This window comes from Eurypyga helias, unplaced genomic scaffold (genome assembly GCF_000690775.1).
Source record: "Eurypyga helias isolate BGI_N326 unplaced genomic scaffold, ASM69077v1 scaffold31354, whole genome shotgun sequence".
Lineage (NCBI taxonomy): Eukaryota > Metazoa > Chordata > Aves > Eurypygiformes > Eurypygidae > Eurypyga > Eurypyga helias.
The window spans coordinates 1-15038 of NW_010247418.1; the positions used below are offsets into that span (position 1 = coordinate 1).

The 15038-nt window shown below is 57.0% G+C and overlaps 2 protein-coding genes across 2 annotated transcripts in view; one reads left to right on the top strand and one right to left on the bottom strand.

The window, feature by feature from the left end:
* Nucleotides 1-1473: 1473 nt before the first annotated feature.
* DLK2 (delta-like 2 homolog (Drosophila)) lies at nt 1474-7521 on the top strand. The gene is made up of 5 exons (XM_010150722.1): nt 1474-1546; nt 2691-2754; nt 5255-5385; nt 6061-6205; nt 6744-7521. Exons 1-5 carry the CDS (start codon nt 1474-1476, stop codon nt 7519-7521), a joined length of 1191 nt encoding a protein of 396 aa, XP_010149024.1.
* Nucleotides 7522-9900: 2379 nt separating this feature from the next.
* Nucleotides 9901-15038, bottom strand: part of ABCC10 (ATP-binding cassette, sub-family C (CFTR/MRP), member 10) — a 15791-nt gene continuing 10653 nt past the window's right edge. The window contains exons 15-22 of the mRNA XM_010150724.1: nt 14747-15038; nt 14419-14588; nt 13954-14114; nt 13275-13528; nt 12816-12961; nt 12384-12481; nt 12075-12187; nt 9901-10078 (exon numbers count right to left, since the gene is read on the bottom strand). The exon at nt 14747-15038 is cut by the window's right edge and continues 2 nt beyond it. Of these exons, the coding sequence (XP_010149026.1) occupies nt 9943-10078; nt 12075-12187; nt 12384-12481; nt 12816-12961; nt 13275-13528; nt 13954-14114; nt 14419-14588; nt 14747-15038 (1370 nt within the window). The 3' untranslated portion in view covers nt 9901-9942. The remainder of the gene's footprint in view (nt 10079-12074; nt 12188-12383; nt 12482-12815; nt 12962-13274; nt 13529-13953; nt 14115-14418; nt 14589-14746) is intronic.

Here is a 15038-nt window from a genome sequence, read left to right on the forward strand (position 1 = left end):
GCGGGGAGCAGCCCCCGTGGGGCGGCTACGCCAAGAGGTCTGAGAGGCTGCACCTCGAGTGAGGGGGCTGTGGGGAGCCGTGGGGAAACGACCTCTGCAATGACGTGGTCAGAGGTTGAGCTCCCCACAGCCCTGGAGGAATGGGATACCAACTGCGCAGCCCCAAATAATTTTATAAGTTTTGTAGGAACCGCTTCACCCTCTCCTGAAACGCCGCAGCCGTTCAATGCTGCCCAGCGTTCCGGGGCAGGAGGCACAGGAGGGTCCTGCATGCGTGGTGACAAGGGGACGGTGGGGATGGAGGATGTGGTGGTCCGTGCTGGGATTTGGCTGGGGTGGGGATGATAACATCCTGTGGCCCCTTGGAAAATGCTGCATCCCTCGTAGGCGATGGTTTGTTTGCTGGAGAGATGCTTCGAGCAGCACCCTTGCTTTCGGTGGGCTATCTTGCCTGGTCCAAGCAGGCAGAGCCCTTAGCAGGGACCCTCTTCCGGCAATGCATGTGTACTTGTGGGTGGGTGGGAGGACTTCTCTCCCCACCTCAGAAGTCTTTGATGCAAATCTTGACCCAACACAACCTTCCTGAGCTGAAGAGTCGAGTTGAAAGTGGAATGGCCCCTGCCCATCACACCCACGCAGCTGGATGGAGTCTGCTCCATACCTTCACCGCTCTCCTAGCAGAACCGTTTAACCCCTCCCATCTCATTATAGTAATACATTTATGATATCACCCTCGAGTTTCCTGCCCTTAACAACCCCAGAAGGCTGGGAGGGAATGAAGCTTTTTTGGAAGGTGTTTAACGTTACTTCAAGAGGGCAGGAGGCAGTCGGAAAGTGGATGGGTGCAGGAACCCTGGGCAGACGGGGCTCTCTGCAGGACAGCCGAGGGAAAGGTCCGCACCGAGCGAGAGGTGTGTTTGCTTTTCCTACCCGGGACTGCCGCACGGGACTACTGCCTATCGCTTCCCTTGCCTGGAAAATAGGGCTGCTGTTCAGCACCTGCTCAATCTACTCGACTCCTTGCCCTCCTGAAGGCCTTGCAAAGCCTGGGTGCTGTAGAAAAGACTCAGCCCATCCATTCTTTTGAACACGGTCCCCACAGTGAGGCTGGTATTCTGGAGGCTTCTGCTCTCTTGACAGCAGCTAGCGGGGGCAGGTGCTCCAAGGTGCAAAGTCGCAGCCTGAGCTATTACATGCTCAGGATCGCGTGTGCGCACTCAGTTCTCCCGTACGTGCATTTTAAAAGGCGTTTTGATTCTTAGTGCTCCAACGTTGCCTTAGAGGAAAGAGCCTGGAAGGACAGAGAGGAGTGCGGTGACAAGTCCGTACAAAACTGGATGTTTCAACAACAAACTGCCAGGTAGCAGAGAGGAAGGGATGCGTGAAGTGAAGCTGTGGTGTCAGCCAGGGGATTTTTCTGAGCTTACTCTTTTTCTTTCTGCAGGTGTTCATCTCGGTGGGGCCACACTGACCATGCTCAGGAGCTTCTGTCTCCAGCTCATGTCCTTGGTTTGGATCCTCTTGGCCCATCACCAGCTTGCTCAAGGTGAGTCCCTGTAGGCATGTAGCCTACTTTCTTATATCCCTCTTTCCAAACCTATCCTTGGCATTGCTGAAGTCTCCTCAGTTCTCCATGCAAAATTGAGTTGACCTGGCCTGGAAGACCAGAAAATGCTGCTCAGCCATCTGGCACCTGAGGTGTGACTGGTGGCAACTGTAGGGACCCCTGCTTTGGTGGCCATGGACTGGCAGTGCCTGAGCCGACCAGCAGTGAGAGGTCCTGCTGCTCTGTCCCTCACAGTTAGGGTGAATGGATCCCTGAATGAGCCTCCTTGAAGAGGCAGGGCAAGTGGGAAAGATGCCCAAACTGAATGGCTAATCCTGGATTCCATAAGACAAAATCCCTTCCCAAAGATTAGTTTGCTCTACTCCTGCTCTGGATAAGCAACGAATTAGGTGGAAAGGTAGAAATGTAAAGGGACACCTGGATGGAGAAAGAAGGCCAGTGCCAAGAGGAGGATGAGAAGTGGCATGGCAAGGCCATGGCTCAGTTACAGCTTCTGTTGCTTTTAAATAAATAAACAGAACTGGATACCTGGCCCCATGCAATGCCCAGTCCTGCCTCTCAGTGCCGGAGGGGGAGTGCTGGTGGAGAGCAGGAGCCTTGACCAGACTGCTCTGTGCCAAGAGCTGTCCCTGGGGATGGGGACATCCTGGGAGATAAAGAGGAGCCATTCTTTTCCATCCTCAGTCCCTTTGTGCCCCACGCAGTGCCTGACTCTGAGCTTTCCCACCATCCTTGCTGCATGACCAAGATTCCAAGTGGGTCAGGCCCTATTACACAGGTTGCCTTAATGTGTGGGCAACCCCAGCTCTTGCCCAGAAGGGCCCAAAGTCTAAGGGAGGCAGCAGAGGGAAGGTGAGGAAGTTGATCAGAGACCAGGTCGTTTTGAACGAGGTTCCCACTTCTCCGTAAAGGCTGTGTTATTGCTGCTTGGGTGACTGAAATCCTCCTCTCTCGTGTGGCATCCAGCCGCTGGGATGAAGGTCCCCTACCTCCAAGCTCTGGGGAAGGGCAAGCTGAGTGCCTAGGAAGTTAAAAAAAGCTGTGAGCCAACAGGGCCATGGGCAGATCTGGAGTCATCTATGGTCTCTGCTTAACACAACTCAACCCGTCTCCTGCCTTGTAGGTGATGACTGCAGCGAGCGCTGTAATCTCGCCCATGGCTGCTGTGACCAGGATGGGAAATGCAGGTACGGCTTGTCCTTGGCTCTCCACTCCTGCCTCCCCTGACTGTAACTGCTTTCCCTCCCCTGATGCTGTGTCCCCAGGGCCTACACCCCTGCCCTGAGTTTAAGGGCCTCCTGCTCCACTTACCCACATCTAGAATCGACAACAGCTCTTTTTACCTGACACACTCTCGAGTGGGAGAGTTTGATCCCTCAACCACCTGCTGGTCCCCTCCAGCCTTTTCACCAGTGCTTCCAGGGTCCTCCCTGATCCCCACGCTGACTGATGTCATTCTGCTGAGCTCTTTTTGTCTAGATGGGAGCTTAGGACAGCCCGGCCATGCCCGAGTGATGGGAGGAAGCCTTCAGGCTCAGATACAATGGGAAAAGTCATCAGGGCAGGCTTAGGGATCGACCAGCTTCCTTGGCCTCCTTACTGGTTAAGATGGGGATGCTCTCCCTGGGAGTGTGGAATAGAAATGCTGCCAGCATGCACGTAAACGAGGGTGTCAGGGGTCCTCTCGCAGAAGCCTGGGCTGTGGTGGCAGTGTTCAGGTGTTTTCATAAGGGGCTCATCAGCAAGCTGGGGGCTGCTGCAGCAGAAGCGTGTGCATGATCCCTGGCATCCCAGCTCCAGCTTGTGCCCAGATCCTGCAGGGGCAAAGCTCAGAGCCTGACGCTGCACTTCAGCCTGCGAAGCAACCACGTGGCTGCCCTGGGTTGCCACTGCCTCTCATCCCACTGTAGGGCCACCCGGAGCCTCCATCCTGCAGGGCAGCCCTGGGAGGAGCAGGCTGCTTCAGGCTGGCCCAGACACCTGTGCTTGCAAGGGGACAGGCTGCCCAGCACTGCGCGTTCTCCTGGCTGGGGCACGCTCAGCCCCCTTTCGCGGCACAGCCCCTCGTGTCACACCATGCCTGGGCCACTTGTCCTCACCTGATGGAGCAGATGTGGCCCGGCCGTGCTGGCCAGGACCTGGGGGCCAGGACATCTGCACAGCACATGGCCATGACCACGCTATCCGCTGCATCAGGGAGTGTCCAGCTCTGGTTTTGCTGGGTCCCCAGCTGCAGCTGCAAAGACCTCGCTACTCCCTGAGCCCTTTTGGTGGCCGTGGCTGGTTGGGGGAGGTCGATGCTGTGAAGCTCTGGCCAGAGATGCCACACTTCTCCATGCTGCGGGTGGCTCAGCTACAGTTTTTTCCAGTGGAAGCACACATGGGTTGCTGCTCCAGATTTCAGGCCTCCAGAACATTTGCTGAACCCTTCAGCAGCTTGGCTGAAGAACCTGTAGAAATCATCCCAAACTCAGGGAGATTTGGCTGCTCACCTGGCCCCTCCCTGGCAAGTTTTAGGTTGGCCGTCTGGCTTTTAGAGAAGGGGAAGGGTTGACGGCACCTGCTCCCTGTGGGTACTGGGAGGTAGGGATACCCACAGCCCTTTGTAAGCTCATGCCTGTCTAGGTATAAATGCATTTCTCCAGAGTCTATCAGGCACATGGTATCACTTCCATTCCCATCAAAAAGCCTCTTAATAGCATGTATACTTATTGTTTTAACCATTTTCCTCATCTCTTTGGAACACGCTGCAGCGACGATGGCCAGTCCAGGTGTGAGCGCCGCCTTGGACTGGCCTGGCCAAGCTGCTGTTGCTGCACACGTCGCTGAAGTGAGCCCCCTTGCTCGCTCTAGACACCACAGTGTTTCGTGAAGTTTAATTTCGTGCTGCTTTCAGTATAGCTTTTGTTGTGGCTGGTGCCACCTCCACTCAGCTCTCGTCTTGTTATCGCTTGCTTTCCCCTTTGGAGCTGGCAGGTCTGAGGGAAGCCACTGGAGCAACGTGGCTTGGCTTCACTTAGCCATCACCACTGCCCCGCGCTTCTGGGGCTAGAGGGCTTGTTGTGTGCTGCGGCTTTTCCCATCACATTGCCCTTGTGAGCTGTCTGAGAAGTCTATTCCACACACCAGCCACAGCAAGAAAGGTTTTGCAGCTGGATTATGGTGCACTTGGGACAAAAAGTGACACACCTTATAATGCAAAGGGGTGCAGTGAAAACATGGGCCTCGGGGGCCTCATGTCTCTTTAAGGTCCCTTCCAACCCAAACCATTCTATGATTCTGTGATTCCCTCAGGGAGTTCAAGGTTAGGGGTGGGACTTTTTCCACCAGACTGGCTTCGTGATGAGGGAGGTGCAGGAATTGCTGAGCTAATGCAGTGGCATATACAGAGCGGTCAGCTGGAGCACAGCAGTGTGATGTGGGCACTAAAAGCTGCTGACTTCTGTTTTTCCCTCACCCTCCCTGGCTTCAGAGGGTGAGTCTGCACCTGCTCTGCCCGCTTGCTTCCTTGGAAAGATGAGATGCCACTACAGATGTCCTGGAGGAGGGAGCCAGCAGGTCCATGGGAGGCTTTGGGAGGGTTTCCCAGCGCCGCCGTATCTGCGGGAACCCTGCCCGGCAAGCAGCAAGCTTTTCCGCGGCCCCTGTGCAGGTTCTATCACGCTGCCATGCCCTGTCCTCCTGCAGGTGTGACCCAGGCTGGGAGGGCGAGTACTGCGAGGAGTGCGTGCGCATGCCGGGGTGTCTCCACGGGACGTGCCACCAGCCGTGGCAATGCATCTGTCACCCTGGCTGGGCCGGCAAGTTCTGTGACAAAGGTGAGTCGTGGGCTGGACATCCCAGCCCCTGGTGCTGAGGGCAGAAGCCCAGCACAGCCTGCATGGACGGCTGAGCTGGCATAGCCAGAAGCCACCCAGGTGATGCCGCTTGGGCTACCCTGGAGAGGGGATGTTGACTGGCTGCTGCAGCTGGGACCATCCCCTTCCTGGAGAAGGGGTCAGGCTGCCAGCACCCGCTCCCTGGCTGCACTGCACGAGTTGCTGCGACACCGGCTAGCCTCAGGAAATGGAGCAGATGAACTCATTGCCTTTCCCACGCCATGGCCGGGCTCCAGGCAGCACCTCCTACTTCCCCTGGGGCTTTCTGCCTTTGGCAGGTGGCTGGTGGACTTTCCTCCAGCCTCAGAGGCTCCTCTGTGGCAGGGGGTCCACACTGGCCAGCCAGATGGCATGCACAGCATCTTCACGTCATGCAGGTTTGCAGGATGATTCGCTTTTTCTGCACCCCTAAGACTGTATTTTGCAGGCTGTAGCTGGGAGGCACCGTGCAGGCACTGCGCTCCTATTGCTGCAGGTGCCTGTGGGAGGGGAGGCGAGAGAAGCTCCTGCCATTTCTCCGTCCCCCACCCCGGGTTTGACAGGCTGTGTTTGAACTAAATTGGCCACATTGCCCCTCACTTCTCATTAATTCCCACCTTTTTTCTTTCTCCCCAGACATCCACATCTGCGAACACCAGTCCCCATGCCAGAACGGGGCTCAATGCATCTACGATCGAGACGGGGAATATTCCTGCCTGTGTCCAGAAGGCTTCCACGGGAAGGACTGTGAGATGAAGACGGGGCCATGCGAGAAGGCAGGGTGAGGCAGGGCAGTGGAGGCAGCGAGATTACAGACGGCATTAGCTCTGGGTCACACACTGCCAAGCAGTGGCCCACCTTGGCTTTTTATCTGTGGATTTCCACGTGCTAATGGAGTTAAGCCAAAAGCCATCCCTGGCTTTGGTTCAGCTGAGTGCACTGCATGATCCTGCCAGGTCTGTGTTGCGATCTGAACCGATTCCTGTCCCTAGCCGCTGTAGGCGTGATGAGCTGACACCCGTCATGCCTTTGGGAAACATCAGGAGGGCACATTTCCCCTTCAGGTCACCTGGCCGAAGACCCTACCTCGTGGGTGGTGGGCCTAGGCACAGCCACTGCTTTTTGGGAGGTCCCACCACCTCTCACTCCGGGAGGTGGAAACTCCTACCCAGTCTTCTCCTTGAGAATAGCTGCCCCCAAGGAGAGAGCCAGCACCAGAACCACTGGCCACATGATCCGCCCTGTGTGTTTTCCTCCGTGGAGTGGGAGAAGCTGCTTGCCCTCCAGTGCCATGACCTGTCCTTGTTTTCTCCACACAGGTCTCCGTGCAAGAACGGGGGGCAGTGTCAAGATGAGAACGGCTTCGCCAGCAACTTCACTTGCCGGTGCCTCGCTGGCTTCGTGGGGGCTCTCTGTGAGAACGATGTGGACGACTGCCTGATGCGTCCCTGTGCCAATGGTGCCACCTGCCATGACGGAATCAACCGCTTCTCCTGCCAGTGTCAGGTGGGCTTCGAAGGGCGTTTCTGCACCATCAACATCAACGACTGCGCCAGCCAGCCCTGCAAAAACGGGGCGAAGTGCTACGACCGCATCAACGACTATGACTGCTTGTGCCCCGACCGTTTTACTGGCAAAACTTGTGAGACTGCTGTCCCCGAGCCCACTTGGGCTTCCCCCTACCACCCTGAGAACCATGAGAACACCGGCATGGTTAAAAGTACCACCAGTGAGATGCCGGGAGTGACGCAGCCAGAGCCTGTCAGGACCGTGGTCACGGGTCGGCGTGTGGCCAACCACAGTGAGAAAGAGCCGGGGGGAGGGTTATTGAAAATCTCTGTGAAGGAGGTGGTGACCCAAAGGGACTCGGGGCTGAGCGAAGCCCAGCTGGTGACAGTGCTGGTGTTCGGGGTGCTGACAGCGGTGCTGGTCCTCATCACCGTCCTGCTAATGCTGAGGAACTGGCAGAGGGGCCGTCAGCGGTCGAACTGGTGCCAAAGCCCCTCACAGGCTGCGAGGAAGCTCCAAGACCAGGAGTGCCAGGTGGGCATGCTCAACACTGTCCTGATCGAGCCCAGGAAGACGACAGAGCTGTGAGCTGCGAGGACTCCGAGCCGGGCCTCGGCAGGCAAAGCCATCGAACTGCACCCTGGGGAGCTGCGCCGGCACAAGCTGGGCGGCGGGGAAGGGCTCTCGGGGCAGCGAACGTGTCAACGGAACGCCTGGGTGTCAAGCACTGGAGTGATGGCCCCGCCTGGGTCTGAGCTGTCTCCTGCCCGGGCGGCGCAGCTGGCACCCACAGGCCTCTGCAAGCAGGGCTGCGTCAAGCCAGCCCTGCAGGGAGCGGCGACGTGCCGCTGGCGGACCCCACACAGTGCCGGTATCGTCCGACCTGGGCTCTCAGAAACAGGACGGGTAGTGCTGGAGGCGGGCACGGCCTTCCTGCAAGCCCAGATTCTGCCAGGCTCTGCGTAACCCCTCTCTGTGACTACTGGAAGGGGCTTTGTCCTCGTTTCCGCCAGCGTTGGGATGTTTCTTCTGGGTCCTTTGGGATGGTCGTGGCTGCGTGGGCCTCCCTCCTCAGTACTGGATGGGGTGGCTCCCAGCTCTTTCTCGAGGCTGTCATTCCGGATGCCATGTCCCTGGGGAGTGAGCAAACACGCTTGCTCCCTGGCCTTGTGGTGCTGTGGGCCAGTTCAGAGACACTCTGGAGGTCACTTGGGGTCTGCCCTTCTGCCCTGGGTGATGCTCCCTCCTCATGCTGTCAGACTTGGGGTTACACACACGTTCCGTACTTTCCTCCTGATGATCCAGGGGTCCCCATGCTTACCAAGCCGTCCTTTCTAGTCTGGCCACAAATGACCAAGCTCCTTCCCCTCTTCAGCATGCACTTCTGCCTCACCATTTGCTGACGAGGAGGAGCATGGCCTGCTCCCCTCTGGGGTCCTCTGGGCCTGAGCTGGTCCTTCTCACATGCCCTCAGAGGGGAAACTGGGGATGGACAAGGCTGGAGACGTGCTGCGGCGGGTTCAGGAGCAATACGAGCTCCAGATCTCCTTTCCCTTCCCAGTCACTCCAAAGCAGGCAGATGGCACTGACCTCAAATCAGCGCTTACCATGTTTCCTGACACAACAAAGGCTGAGCTGCCCGTGATGGATGTGAGGACAGCCTGGGAGGACCACAGGAAGCAGATATGGCCCTGCCTTCTCCACCATCGCTGACGCATGGCGAAGAGGCAGCAGACACCCAGGTCACTTAGCCTTTGGTCTGCTCCTGGTCCTGCCTCGCTGGTCCGGCGTGCAGCCACCAGCGTCTCTCCGCCAGAGTTTTCCGTGCCTGTAGGGCTGCAGAGCCAGGTTCAAAATGGTGCGACAAGAGCGACCAGAGGAGCGAGCACTCAGCCAGGAGGGAGACCTGGGAGAGGGGACTGGGGCTTCATCAGAAAGATTATTTTTTTAATACATGGATGGATGATGTACCTTTATCAAATAAAACAGAGACAAGCCCAGAAACAGCGTATCAGAGAATTGTAAAATAGTTCAGGTTGGAAGGGACGTCTGAATGCCAACCTCCTGCTGTCAGCAGGTCCAGTTAGATCAGGTCGCTCAGCTACTCGTTCTGGACGAGCGTCCCCATCGCTTCCCTCAAGAATGCAAACCCAGGTTGTGGCACAGGGGTTGTCCCGCGCCACGCTCTGGCTGCAGGGGTGGAGATGGTTCCCTCCCTCCCAGGGAAAGGACAGCGTGTACCTGCTAGGTGTTGCCTCAGTGATGGGGAGAAGGGGAAACCCCCCGACTGAGCCCAAGGCTTGTGACAGGAAGAGCAATCTGATCATAAACCTGAAAGCAGCCGTGGGTTTCTGCAGCTGGGAGGAGGGCAGGAGGGATAGGGAGTTTCCCTTGGAAAAGTGGTCTTGGAATAAGCTCGCCTTCAAGGCCTTTAATGGAATCACATTCTGGCCCTTGAGGGGAAGGCTTTCTCCACTGTGAACTGGAGGAGGAGCAGCCAGGTCCTTGGGTGCAACCTTCTGGGCTTGGGAAGGTCAGCACCCCCCAAAAGAAGTAGGGAGCGGGTAGGGCTGCATTTGTACAGAAAGGGCACCACTCCTGTGTCTCACAAGGGAGTCTGGGAGAGGGCAAGGGGGCAGGAATCTGGATAACAAGAGCTTCACAAGGATGTTTCCACTTTATTTTAAATTGCACGTGTGAGACATTCTCAGCCTAGGAGTCACTGATCCTTCAGGGAGCAGAAAAGCCCTCTCTAATCTCAGAGGGGAGCCATGGGGGGAGCAGTAGCCCACCAGCCAGGCTTGCATGGCCCTAAACACCGGGTCTCATCTTCCGTGCTGAAGGAAGGGCCACAGTGCCATGCTCTCGTCCCCAGGGACACACATTTGCTGCCTGCAGGCAGGAATAATCCCTTCCCTGGGCCTACAGGGACAGCACTGGTGTCTGGCTTTCCTCTTTTCCTCAGCCACAGAGCCAGGAGAGCTGTCTGGGCTCAGCCCGGGAGGGAGGTCACTGCTGCCCGCTGTGCAGGAGGCGCTGGAACAAGGAGCCATCCCTCTGGCTTAGGCGGGTGGGTGAATCCAGCTCTGCCACTCTCCCAGCTTGCATCACCAGCACACGGTCCGAGTCCAAGATGGTGTTCAGCCTGTGGACGGAAAATGCCAGGATGCACGTTGGTGGACCTGAGGAAAAACCCTGGGTACTGCTTCTCCTGCTGCCAAGGGGTAGCCCAAGGCACGCCCAGCACCAGGATCTGCAGGGACATTCTCCCTGTGCACTCAGGGACACGCTGCAGTCCCGCTCCCCGGAGCGCCTCCGCACACCGCTGAAGCGCATCACCTCTTCGGAGAGCACAGCGATGCCTGACGGTTGCTGGGCACGGCAGGGCAGCAGGCACACACAGGGAAGCTCTGTGGAGGGAGCGCTCAGGGCACACCTGATTCTGGGGTTGCACAAGATGTCTCTGTTCCCACGGGAGAGTTACTGAGCTGCTGCTGTTTGCTTCTACGTTTCCCTCACCTGCCACTTCCCAAGGGCAGCAGAAACGGACTCATGCCTCCGCTGCCGTTCCTCAGCTGTCTGGCATCTTTGCTTATGCTGCCGCCACTGATGGATCTGTAGTTACCAGACCGCCAACTGCAGCAGCCGCAGCACGTGTATGTGCCCAGTGCTGCCCAGACTGCTAGCCAGGCAGCAACTCCTGGCCCTGCGAGGAAGGACAGGGCAGCGGGAATGCCTTTGCACAGTCGTGCACTGGTTAGTGATAAACTACAGCCCTGTTCCCAGCTGCAAGTTACAGGGAAGCCACAGCGCAGGATTTGAGCAGGTAAAAGCATTATGGGGTTCAGGACTCTGATTACACATTCATTCCCAGAAGAGTGCCAGGCTAAGCACTGGAAGTGCCCTGGAATGGCACAGAACAAGTACTGAGTCACTTCCCGTCCTAGATTTCACCCATCCAATTAATGGTTCACCTGAAGGTGAATGGCATGGAAGAACCGTGGGTACAAATCAACCCTGTCACCACCTCTCCTTCTTCACTGCTCTCCCCCAACTTCCTTCATCCTAGAGGAACTGGGGCTGGATCCATCTTAATCCAGTCTTGCTGCCTTGCCTTCTGTTCCTCCTTCCTCTCCTGGTTCTCCTCTCTAACTGCTTCTCCATCAGAGGTGGCCCCACCCCCAAAACAAACACACACCTCAGCCCATGCTGCCCTTACCTTTCTACTCTATTTCTGCATAACCTCCCTAGTGCAGGAACCACACTCCCTTCACACCCTTCCTGCCTCCCTCCTACCTGATGTATTTAACAAGACCCACTAGATTCAGTTGCCAGGCCCAGCCCAACCTGCCTTTCATCCCTCACTCCCACACTGCTGTGCAGCACAACACCAGCCCCTGCCATCTGCTCATTTGCTTTTTACTTTTGTGGTAACCTTTGTGCTTTGCATAACCCTCCTCTGAGCTCTCCTCCACTTGGCAACAGTGGGAAAACCCTGGGTAGAGAGCACTGCCTAATTCTGACCCACTCCTTCACAGTATCCACGGTATTCCCTCCTCCCTCTCCCTGAAGCCATCTACTGCTCCTGTAGATCTCTCACCTGTGGGGCAAGCACTGTTGCCCTGTCCTGCCTGGGCAGTGTCTAGCTTGCCGGCATCCGGTGCAGGCTGGGACCAAAACTCGGGGTTTTGGAAAACAGAACTCCACAGCGTCCTGCCTCCCAGGCCATTCGCTGTCCTGCAGTGCCCTCTACTGAGCCAAAGACACCGGCTCCTGCCGGGTCCCCAAACCGCTCCTTGCTGTAGGACAGGTCTCCGTGGCTCCTGGCCAAATGCAGAACCACCAGGTGGGATTCACTCCGCAGCAGGCAGTGCCCAGGAGAATCATCTGCCATATGATGCGGCACTTTGCCCTTTGCTGGCCCCCCATTTCTGGGTACAACGTTATCATATCTACTTGTTCCCAGCACCCAGGGGGTAATGAAGCAGAAGAGGGAAACAGGCAAGTTCCAGCCCTCTGCACTTGAAAAGCCTCCTCCCCAAGACCTCCCTGCTCAGCTCAGGCCCAGGCACGGCAGGTGCAGCCACCGCCTCCTGCGAGCGGCAGGATGACTTCACACGCAGAGTGCTCTTCGTCCGTACCTGTGAGCGATTGTCAACACAGTTTTGTCAGCGAAACGCTCACGGATGGTCTGCTGCAGCAGCTGGTCTGTCTTCTGGTCCACACTGGCGGTGGCCTCATCGATGCAGAGCACCTGCCAGGGACAGAGTGAAGGCAGCTGCCAGGCACCACAGGGGAGACCCCGATCCCCGCCTAGAGACCACCCAAGGTGGTAGCACAGGACATCTGTTCCCATCGCAGCTCCAACTCCCAAGTGCTCCGCCCTGCTGTCCCCACACAGCCATCAGCAGCTCACCCTCCCCTTGTCCCGATGGAGACAGGGCACTCACCTTGGCCTGCGTCAGGAGGGCTCTTGCCAGACACACCAGCTGCCTCTGTCCCACGGAGAGGCTCTTTCCCCTCTCTCCCAGCTCACTGTCCAATCCACCTGCAGGGGTCAAGCTCACCAGTCACCACACTCCCCCAGAACTAGGGGCTGGCTTCTCTCTCAGGCTCTGCTCTAACACCCACCGGGGCCCGGTCTCGCCATCAAGATCCCATCACCTAATCCATCACCTGCCAGCCTCTTGCCATTGTATCTCAGGGAATGCCACCAGGTCCCACTGACCTGTTCCCACCCTGATCCTAGTGTGGCCTCGCCTAACCAATTTCCCATTGTATCTGCCTGGCCCCTTTTCCTCAGCTCCCTGACTGAGCTGAGGCCTTCTCTTCTCTCCCAGTACCAGGGCTGACCAACGGCTTCTCGCTGGGCTCAGACTCACCCATCTGAGTAACGGCATCCCGCAGGTGGCACTGCTCCAGCACCTCGTGGAGTTCAGCATCTGTCCTGTTTCCCTGAGGGTCCAGGTTCTCTCGGATTGAGCCACTGAACAAAAAGGGATCCTGGGGGATGATGGCCAGCCGAGATCTGCAAGCAAACAAGAGCTGAGGGCTCATGGGGTGGATTCTGCAGAAAAGCAAAAGGCTTTTCTTTTTTTCTGGGGTGGGGTGTCTTGGTTTGATGCACATCTTAGAGGCACTGAGACATGGGTCACATACCCAGCCTGGTTTCTTTAGCACAGCTGTTCAGAAACAGAGCAACGCATAAGAAGCTGCCACAATCAGACAAGAGGTTGCCACAAGAGTAAGTCCTCACTCTTCACTTGGGCATCCAACCACTGACATGTCTCAGCCTCCAGCCCCACCCCGGCTGCCCCTCCACTCTGCTCAGCCCTCCATACCTCAGCTCCTCCAAGCCCACCAGCTGGCTGTCAACACCATCCAGGAGAATCCGGCCTGATTTCAGCTCCAGCATGCGGAAAAGGGCCAAGAAAAGGGTGGATTTTCCAGACCCTGTGCGACCCACAATCCCCACCTTCTCTCCGGGGTAAACGGTGAAGCTCACACCATCAAGTGCATTGGGCAAGCCTGCTCTGTAGGCCAGGACCACTTGCTGGAACTCCACAAGCCCCTGGCTCGGCCAGTCAGCGGCAACCTAAGAGGGATAGTCACACCCAGGTGAGACAGGGTATGACTGTGAACCGCTGCCATCTTCAGCCTCTCCTCCCCACAGCCCAAGCCCCATCCATCCTTTCAGATGGTGGCTTGGCTTCTGTGCAGACCCACACACAGCCCAGCTCCAACTCCAACACCCTTCTAGGGTTGTTTTTCCTCTCACAGCTTGCGCCTAGCACCCACACTACTCTCCTACCCCTTTCCCATCATTCCAGCCTTCACCAACTCTTGCCAGAGATTCATCTCCCCCAGGGGATGCGTTGGTAAAGGATGAGCAATCAAGCTAGTGTCTGTGGGTGAGGGCCCTCCACCCATTCACTGGAACACTGTCATCCCCCCAGGAAGCAAGTGCAGGGCACAGAGCCAGGCACAGGCCAGTCCCTGAGAACGTATCTGAGCTTTTACCTGGACCAGTTTATCCTGGGGCTCTGTGGGAATGTCTGTGGTGTATTCCTCAGTCCGCTCCACACTCACCATCATGGTCTCTGTCAGAGTGAAGCTGGAAATGAGGCCTGAGAGCAGGTTTGTGACAGACAGTGCATATGACAGCGCAAGGCCCACAAGTCCTGCAAGGACAAAAGCACAAGCAAGAATGTTACTGGCAGGAAAGGAGCTGGGATCTTGGTGGCAGGATAAAGAAACAAGGGAGAAGTCAGTACTCTGGTGTCTGGGATACCACTTGAGGATGGGGACACACAGGTGGAGGGACAGGAGCTGAAGCACTACACTGTGTGTGACTTGTAGAGGGATAGAGCGCAGGAGCTCTGGATCTTACCCCAGTGTAGGAAGAAGTGCAGCTCTGGGCTAGGAGAGGAGGAACCCTTGGGCCACAGCCTAGGGGTGGGCATAGAACAATCCTTGGCAACTTACCTGGATTTCCCAGTTGCTTCTGGTGCTGGATGATGGCAATTCCTGCAATAGCGGTAACCACAGCAACCCCAATCATCTGCAAGCGGATGTCCAGCCACTGCATCGCTGTGTTGCTGGCAAAGAGGCAGCGCTGGTTCTGCTCCAGGCGTTGCTGGTTCTCCAACTCAAACCTGGCAGGCGCACAACAGAGGTTCGCACCACTCACCCTCCGTTCCTGCTGCCCCAGACCAGGGGCGTTCCTGACACCCTACAACCAGCTGTACATCAGAAGGCCCTGGTCTATAAAGCCAAAGCTCTGTCTGGCTGGCTGCTCTTCCTTTTCACCCACCTCTGCGTTGCTCGCATGGCTCTGATAGTGCTCAGTCCCGAGAGGGTCTCCGAGAAGTGAGTGTAAATGGGTGACAGGGTGAGACTGTAAAGGCGCTTGAGCTCCCGGGACGTGCGCCGGTAATAGCGCTGGATGGAGAAGTAGAGTGCAGCCAGAGGGAGTAAGACCAGACCGATCCAGGGGAGGCCATAGGTGATTATCACCAGCATGCCTAAGAGCCCGTACACGTTGGCCAGGAAGATGTTGAGGATGAATGGCAGGCTGTCATCCACGCAGTACAGGTCTGAGGAGA

Excerpts from the sequence above, each read along its gene's own strand:
- DLK2 (XM_010150722.1), top strand. The coding sequence starts at position 1,474 with ATGCTCAGGAGCTTCTGTCTCCAGCTCATGTCCTTGGTTTGGATCCTC. Across the intron at positions 5,386-6,060 it reads CGGCAAGTTCTGTGACAAAG|ACATCCACATCTGCGAACAC; the intron begins GTGAGTCGTGGG and ends CTTTCTCCCCAG. Across the intron at positions 6,206-6,743 it reads GGGCCATGCGAGAAGGCAGG|GTCTCCGTGCAAGAACGGGG; the intron begins GTGAGGCAGGGC and ends TTCTCCACACAG.